Source organism: Daucus carota, chromosome 6 (genome assembly GCF_001625215.2).
Source record: "Daucus carota subsp. sativus chromosome 6, DH1 v3.0, whole genome shotgun sequence".
NCBI classification, from domain to species: domain Eukaryota; kingdom Viridiplantae; phylum Streptophyta; class Magnoliopsida; order Apiales; family Apiaceae; genus Daucus; species Daucus carota.
The window spans coordinates 4142989-4152156 of record NC_030386.2 but is presented as its reverse complement, the minus strand read 5'-3'; the positions used below and the strand labels follow the sequence as shown (position 1 = coordinate 4152156).

At 35.8% G+C, this 9168-nt stretch overlaps 1 protein-coding gene across 1 annotated transcript; it reads left to right on the top strand.

The window, feature by feature from the left end:
• Positions 1-4171: 4171 nt before the first annotated feature.
• LOC108224690 (kinesin-like protein KIN-8A) lies at positions 4172-8791 on the top strand. Its single transcript, XM_017399381.2, has 7 exons — positions 4172-5108; positions 5745-6018; positions 6130-6180; positions 6274-6366; positions 6480-6845; positions 7062-7754; positions 8403-8791. Exons 1-7 carry the CDS (start codon positions 4336-4338, stop codon positions 8442-8444), a joined length of 2292 nt encoding a protein of 763 aa, XP_017254870.1. The 5' UTR covers positions 4172-4335; the 3' UTR covers positions 8445-8791.
• The last annotated feature ends 377 nt before the right edge of the window (positions 8792-9168 follow it).

Here is a 9168-nt window from a genome sequence, read left to right as displayed (position 1 = left end):
TTAGATGCCTAAAACATACTTTAGTATTTGTCTCTCGGAACCATAAGTCTGGTCGCCACCAAGAATCGACTCCTGACCTCTGTACTCGACCACACTTTAGGTTAGACACTTCTTCTTCTTGTTTATCCGAGTACATGACTGACACTTCATTTTAAAATGCAGGCTATGGAGCGATCTTCGCGATTTGTCATGACATCCTATGTAAAGACTCAACTTTTTAAGCAAATAACTTTCATTTACATGCTAAATCTCAAGTCTCAAATATCATAAATTTAACAAATAAAATCCAAGTGCAACAACATTATACTTAAAACCAAAAAAATCATAGTCTGACATAATTTCAAATATAGTGACACAACTCCATGAAATACTAGTAACATGCAAGTTCAAATCTTTGGAGCAAAGTAAACCAATTCTTTCCCGATCCAAAAACTAGGCATATGAAATTTGGAAGTAATGAGCTATACAAACCTTGCAAGATAACTAATCGTATAAGCTAGTGGATCAGGAGTTTTGCATAATTTCATAATTTTCATAAATCTAAAATCATTACTCGAATTTGTTCAGAGTGACATAAGTTAATTCACAGCTCGCTAAGGTCACAAAAACCCAGTGACTCAGTATCATAAGTTCATTATTTGTCTATAAAGCGCCCCTTATTAAGGTATCATAAACATGTGCAACCCAAAGGGTTTAACAAGCACTCCCTAGAAAGGTGTCACAGGTTAGTTCCAGAACGACACGCAAATACTAACAGTTCCATATGTTAGAGCTAATTGGGAATTCTTATATCTAAAATATTAACTTGATCCAAATATTTAAATAAAATTAACTTCAAATAAATAAAATAGCGAGTTTAAACTTACCTTTTATCCAGAAAGATTCAGATACACGATATAAACTCATTCTAGTTATATATTTAACATAAACATATATAATATTAATCACCTGACAAGGTTAAGATTTTAAAAAATAAATATAAATAATAATATATGAATTAGTTTAATGATATACAATAAGCTAGTAAAATCAAATAAGACTGTGAACATATCATCTAAAAGTACAACTAGAAATACAATAAACAGGATCGGTGATAATGTATATCAGTCTTAAGCACAATAATTATAATAACCTATACAATGAATTATTTATCATATTAACACAACATGTGTTAGAGATAGAAATACGAGCTTCAACTTTTAATGAAAAGCACGCACAAAAATATATGACGCGGGAAAATCACGTCCCAACTGTATTATTAATCAAAACCGTTATCAATAATACAATCAACCAAACTTGGATACTCAAGCCTAACACTACTCAAGCATCCGCCCAAAAGCGATGCCTAAGTCTACATCTTGAGCACATCTATCAAACATAATATGACTATGTATATATAGCCATCTCAAACTTAGACAAATCAGAATTTAACTCTGAAATACCTAACTACAATTATAATCCAATTCTAAAATCTTCAACTCAAATCAGAATATAATTCCAACTGGACTAATACCCAACAATCTTCTTCTAACTTTGTGACCAAGGCATGCCTTTTATAATAATTGTCTAAACATTCAATTATTAACCTAATATATTTTGGATCACCAAAGTCCATGCTGCCATTGTAATGAGCTGATACCTAACAATCCTCCCCTTCAGCCTAATGCAATATTACAACTGAATCAACAATAACCACCAAGACACGAACATCCATCTGCCAAAGCCTCCCCTCGAACAAGAATATTCCCTTCTCGTTCTCACGAACTCTGAGTGTCGCTAGATTCCACTTAGTGACCTCCAAACCATCATTCTTCATCATAATGGTATATCCATCTACATAATCAAGTGCATCAATCCATGAGTGTCCTTTCATCTGATGAGTCACCCGATCCTTGCTTTCACAATCATTCCGACCTCTAGAGACTAGAATAACGACACCAGTATCATCCAAATAATTCACCCGGTTATCAAACCATTGAAACAATTGCAATGATCCCTTCAATCTTCTTCCATCTTGAGTCCATCATGATTGATCCACGGTGCAAGTCAACTGTCATACCGCACGTAACTTTGTCTCTTCCTGCTAACAAAACCTTCTTCATACTCTGCATTCTCAATTAAATCCCGAATTGTTCTCCAAACTCATCAATCACAATCCTGACCGGGGCTCTTGATTCCACTTGTTAAAGATAAAAAATACGAGATTCAACTCTTAATGCAAAGCACATACAAAAAATATATGACGCGGAAAAACCACATCCCAACTTGTATTATTAATCAAAATCGTTATCAATAATACAATCAACCAAACTTGGATACTCAAGCATCCGCCCACAAACGATATCTAAGTCTACATCTTGACAACACCTATCAAACACAATATGAGTATGTATTTATAGCCACCCCAAACTTAGAAAAATCAGAATCTAACTCTGAAATACCTAACTGCAATTAGAATCCTCTTGGTCACAGGTTCGACTCCTGAGGGGAGGAGAATTTGTGGTTATGCCTCCTGAGCCAGAGCATGTCGCTTAAGTGCGGTTTACCATGATTCACGTGGTTTGCAGGCTATTACGTGAGCTCGTGGGTTTACCCACTGCGGACCCAAAGGGTAGCGTCTTCGGGTTTCTACGTTTAAAAAAAACTCAAGTCGGAATCCAATTACAACTGAGTTAATACCCAACAATCTTCTTCTAACTTTGTGATCAAGACATACCTTTTATAAAAATTGTCTAAACATACAATTAATATTCTAATATATTTTGGATCATCAAAGTTCATGCTATCATTGTAATGGGCTGATACCTAACAACATGCATATGACTAATAACCATCATTAAAAGAAATAGAAAACAAAAATACAAATAGCACATACGTAACTCTTTGAAATCATATAAAATGATGATGATGATGATGATGATGATGATGATGATGATGATGATGATGATGATGATGATGATGATGATGATGATGATGATGATGTACATGGCAAAAATAAAACTTTATACAAACAATTAATAAACCACTTTAAGAAAATTTATAAAATTACAAACTCTAATATAATCCTTTTTTAGAGAAAAGTTCTCTAGAAGCCATGTCGGATGTATGTCGGAAGCAACGTTCATGAACACGTCAACTTTTCTTATTAAATCACGCTGTAGAAAAGAGAATTCTTACAATATTTTTTTATTAAATTCTTAAAAATGAGGTTGTTTTGAAAACGGGGAGTTGGTAAAAAACACACATTTACACTATTTAAATAAAGAGTTTGTCTAGTGTGTACCCATGGGCACATGTTAAACACCAAATTCTATAAGTTTGGTGGATTTTTATTGGTGTGATTTGTGAATTTGCATAGGGGTCCACCATTATAAAGAAGTAGAAGCCAACCAAATTTCACTGTATTTATAGAATTTGGTGCTTAGAGCATCTCCAGCAGTGTCTTAGTGTCTTCCTTATAAATATTATAAAATATTGAATCCTAGTGATTTAGGACAATATTTTGTATTTCAACTCCAACAATGATTCTTATAATTCATTCCTTATTATTATTATAATAATAAATTTGGAAAGAGATTGATAAAAGATGGAAGGAAGAGAGAGAAAATAAGTTACAATAAGAGAGAGAAATAATTATTTTATTAAAGAAATCAAATAAGGCATGACTAGTGGTGCCTTATTAATAAGGTATGGAAGGATGATCTTAGTGATTTAAGACATCTCTAAAACACTGCTGGAGCACTACTTTATGTCACATTCCTTATAATTGGACTTAGGACATGAAACAGAGAAGCTGCTGGAGTTGCTCTTAGCGTGTGCACATGAAAAACCGTTAAAATGATAACGTGGTCCCGCGGCTCTTTTATAACCTATATTATCTTTATGGTGTCATACGTTTCGACCGTTACAAAATTTCAAAACAGTTACTCTTTACTGACACTCCCCCTATGTACTTTTTACACTCCAGCACAAATGGTTGGAATGGCTTGTATCCACAATAGAATCTAGCAATAAATGCGGTGTGCTTATCACACTTATTCAAAATACTCCGTTCTTCGGTACAATCTCACCGTTCATTTAATCAGACAGACGGCTCAGATCTCTCCACAGCCAAACACCCTTAAACATCTCACTTTCTTGATCTCAAACACAAATCTTTACTATTCAGTCAAGACCCAGTTTGCTTCCTCTACTATTCAGCCACTCAGATATATAAATTCTTGAATTTGACTGTAAAATAATCATCTTTCTTGGGAAAAGATTGGATTTTTTTAGTGGGTTTTCAAGAAATTGGTAAGGGCATGATTGGATTTTAGGGTTTAAGAAAATTACAAAATGCCTGTTTCAACAAGGTCTCAGATCAAGACACGCCCAGATCAAAGAGATCAAGAAGATTCGAATTTGAGTCATCATATGAGAAACCCACATTATGGATTGAAGGAGAAGATGAAGGCTTTGACCCTTTTGTATGAACAGCAGAAAAGAGCTTCATTTAGTGGTGTTACAGTCCAAGAAAATCGAAGAATGTCAGGTCTGTCTAGTAAAGATGAGAGGAATCAGGTTTTCGAGGATCCGAAAGAGGAATCGAAGAAACCCCATGTGATGAAAGAGAATACAATGCCTAATTCTGTAGTTACAAAGACTTATGTTTTGCCAAAGCCTTCAGTGGATGATGTTAGGGAGAATGTAGTTGTGGGAGGAGCGGAAAAGATTGTGGGGTTTTCGTGCCCAAGAAAGGGATCAATGTCGAATACAGTAGCAAGGAAATTGTCGATGGGGGGTTCAGTGGTGCCACATTCTGAGCCGAGAGGCATTGGGGGAGGTGGCTTAGGGATTAGGAATCTGCAAGAATTGGAGACTGTTTCGGAGAAATTGGGATCCAAGGGTAGTAGAATTTTTGTTTTTGTGAGGCTTAGGCCTATGGGGAAGAAGGAGAAAGATGCTGGATCAAGGTGCTGTGTTCGAATTGTTAACAACAGAGATATTTACTTGACTGAATTTGCCAATGAAAATGATTATCTTAGGCTGAAGAGGCTTAGGGGGAGACATTTTACCTTTGATGCATCATTTCCTGATACATCTACTCAGCTTGAAGTTTACTCTACATCGTGAGTTCCGTAAAATTGCTGTCTTTATATTGACATTTGTTATTTGAGCTGAACTAAAATGATGTCTGCTGATATGTTGTAGCGCAGAACTATGAATTTCTTTGTTCATTACTTGTTTAGCTGTAAGTCCTCATTTCCTTTTAAAAGATCAATTTAGTACAGAAGTGATTGATTATGTAGTGCGCAATGTATGATCATATTTGTTATCCTAATTATTAAGAGAAAATATAGTGTTCTCTTAAAGAAATAGCTACTTTAGCCTGAGATCTGAGGCATTATATATGTTCTGGTTAGGGCAGGGGAACTTATATGGTATTTGTGGGCCAAAGTTACTAATAAATGGAATCATATATAATTGCCTCATTTGATGTTATATGAAACTATATAAAAGAGCACATTTTGGAAATTAGACAAACTAATAACACTGAAAAAAGCAATATTCATTATTGTTTCTTTGATTAGATTTTGGTTTCTGATGATTTTTCCTATATGTTACTTGTATCTATGCCTTTCGAGCATTTGGTGGAAATTATTTTTCTCGTGTGAAATTTTGCGTTGTATTCTACTGTATGACAAGTACTATTGTACTATTTTGATCAAGGAGGAACTCAAAGAGATCTATATTTAACATTTCAGGACAGCAGAGCTTGTGGAAGCGATTTTGCAGGGGAGAAATGGGTCAGTCTTCTGTTATGGTGCCACCGGAGCTGGGAAAACATACACAATGCTGGGTACATTGGAGAATCCAGGCGTGATGGTTTTAGCAATTAAAGATCTTTTTAACAAGGTTAGACAGAGGAGTTATGATGGAAACCATGTGGTTCATTTGTCTTATCTTGAGGTCTACAATGAAACTGTCAGAGATTTGCTTTCGCCAGGACGACCTCTAGTCCTTAGAGAAGATAAGCAGGTCTGGTCTACAATGTCATGTGTTTGTAGGTTACTGAAATTTATTATGCTACCAGTGTTTCCCATTTGTAGTTTTTCTATTATTGACGAAAAAAATTCTTAAATATTTCAGGGGATCGTGGCAGCAGGCCTTACTCAGTACAGAGCTTACTCTACTGATGAAGTAACTCTACTTACTTTACTCTTAGGTTATATGAGTTTGTAAGTTCAGTTGATCATGCAATCAAGATTTATACTCTAGTTTGATTAATAACAGGTAATGACATTACTTCAACAAGGAAACCATAATCGGACAACTGAACCAACTCGGGCCAATGAAACATCTTCACGTTCTCATGCCATTCTGCAGGTTAATTCCAATTCTCTTCAATAAACTTCCCAGTCTTGGTTTTAAAGCATACTGTTTCATGTAAGCTATATATGTTCTGACATAAATAAAATATTTTTTCTACATTGCATCAGGTTGTAGTTGAATATCGAGTTAGGGATGCTGCCGATAATATTGTAAGCCGTGTTGGGAAGTTGTCACTTATTGACCTTGCAGGTTCGGAGAGAGCTATAGCTACTGACCAGAGAACACTTAGATCACTTGAGGGTGCCAACATTAATAGGTCCCTCCTTGCTCTGAGTAGCTGCATCAATGCACTTGTTGAGGGAAAGAAACACATCCCTTACCGTAACTCCAAGCTTACCCAACTTCTCAAGGACTCACTAGGTGGAGCATGTAATACTGTGATGATTGCCAATATCAGCCCAAGCAATCTATCATTTGGCGAGACTCAAAACACTCTTCACTGGGCTGATCGAGCGAAGGAGATCCGCACCAAGGTTGTAATCGATGCCTGAGAATAGTTCACATTAATTCTTTTTGAGTATTTATTATAGAAGTATTTTTTCTATTGTACTTTTAAAGATGAAACACATCTAGGTAGTAACTACATAGTCTGGCACATGTATTGTGAAGGGGCATTTGTTAGTTTATATCTTGATCCCTTATAAGTAATCATTGTTGTATTGAGACGTTTCCTTCTTGGACAATTGTAGGCATGTGATGCAAATGAGGAAATACTTCAAGTACCTGAATCTGAACCAGACCAGGCCAAATTGTTGCTTGAGTTGCAAAAAGAGAACCGGGAACTGAGGGTTCAATTGGCCAAGCAGCAACAGAAGTTGTTAGCAGTACAAGCACAATCTTTGGCGGCAAATTCCTCTCCTGCACCTTCTTCAGGGTCTTCACTTCTTACACCTCCAGTACCTTCTTGCAAAGCCATTGAGAAACAGAAAACTCGACCATCATTCTTGACTGGGAATTGTTTCACACCCGAATCCAAGAGAAAGAAGGTAGCTGAGGAGACTGTGAAAGATCTAAAGCAGACTGTGAAGGCGTTAGAGGCAGAAATTGAGAGAATCAAGAAGGATCATGCATTGCAGATAAAGCAAAAAGATGCCTTCATTCGTGATCTTTCACGTAAAGGTGTCAAACCAGCTGATGGAGTGGTAGTAGGGCAAGGGGCAAAGAGAACTGTGACTAGAGCAAGCTTAAGGCCAAAGGAGGCAGTTGAGGGTGAACTAAAAAGCCCAAGCCATCGGTTTCAATCTCCAGCACCAGCAGCTAAAAAACGGACTTTCTGGGACATAACCACCGCTAATAGCCCATCCGTTGCCACATTAAATGGAAGGAAAACTAGGAGCCATGTTGCTTCTGAAGCTTCAACTGCACCCTCAATGCTTCTTCAGGTAAGTCTACTTCTTTTTCATTTTAATTGCCTTCTTTCATATTTCTAGATATTTTATTATTATGCAATATATTGTACTATATAAGGCCTACATTTTAATTTGAGGGAACCATCAAATCTGTGTGGCAGCAGGAAGAATACTGGACACAGATTTATATAGTTTGGCACAACTAATATACTTCATTTTAAATTGCAAAAACTATAGAAACCCTGTAGATTCTCTAGGAAATATTTTTTGATCAAGGGAGCATAACATTTTCAGTTTTCCAAATATATTTTACATTCCTTGAAACTTTCTCTTGTGATAATAAAGTGAGTTGGAACATACAAAAACCGCAAGTTTGATTAAAATGTAGAACTGTTTTGGACAAACTTTCTTAAAAATAAATTTATTTCATGGGCAGAAAATGTCGAGTCTTGCAAAGCTTTGTCAGTCAATACAAATAAAACTTGTGCAACCTTTTAAATTACAACTGCCATTCCACTATTCGAAAAATTGATTCTCAACTTCACAGACAATCTTTTGGTACTGATATAATTATGCTTTTGAGCATCTTATCTTGCAATTAATGCAACTTGCTTACCCATGTTTTTTTGGTTTTTTTCATGTTCGAATCTTATGTGATATGTCATCAATCACAATATCCAGCCAGGTTTTGCTCGCCAAAGACCTGATTCTTCGAAGCGGTGAAGAGGCGGAAGATCATGCCTCTGTGTTCCAGCTGCATCTCAAATGATGAGTCTCATGACCCCATGTATTTCCTTATGATTAATATCATTAGACAGATTTTCTAGGAGCTAATTTTTCTAACACTAGCTTTTCTCCAACGCCATGTGTTTGCTGGAGAAGACTTAGCTACTTCAAGTGTTTTTTTTATTCTTTGTTCTGTAAATTTCTGCTTATTACTGTTTGTTCAACCATAAATGAGACTGTTTTCTGCGCATGTTATCAGCAACATATTCAACACATGGTTCAACTTTCAATAACTCTGTTTATGCTGAAATACAACTTTCAATAGCTCTATTTATGGTTTTGAATTTGGCTTTATAGTATATGTTGTCTTACTTGCTTGTAAAGAGAAAAGGTGGAAGCTATCAGCTCTTAATCATCAATTAGGTAAGAACTCATTACATTTTATGTCACTAAAGCACCCATGGGCATTTAGATAGTATTGAGTGTGCAACTAGCAACTAATTATGCTTTATCTTGTGATGACTCTAATCATACTACAAGGCTATTGCTCCTATTATATATCCATAGCAATCAACTTTTGATCTTTGAATAATGATGAGAAAATGATGGAAATCATTGCAGTTCTTTCTTTCTTATAATGGAAAACCCCTCGATTTCCGAGAAGCCTAGTGTAGGCTCAACTCAAGTCTCAAGACCTCCTTGAATCTTTTCTTTCTGAATG

Excerpts from the sequence above, each read along its gene's own strand:
- LOC108224690 (XM_017399381.2), top strand. The coding sequence starts at position 4,336 with ATGCCTGTTTCAACAAGGTCTCAGATCAAGACACGCCCAGATCAAAGA. Across the intron at positions 6,019-6,129 it reads TCCTTAGAGAAGATAAGCAG|GGGATCGTGGCAGCAGGCCT; the intron begins GTCTGGTCTACA and ends TAAATATTTCAG. Across the intron at positions 7,755-8,402 it reads CACCCTCAATGCTTCTTCAG|CCAGGTTTTGCTCGCCAAAG; the intron begins GTAAGTCTACTT and ends CACAATATCCAG.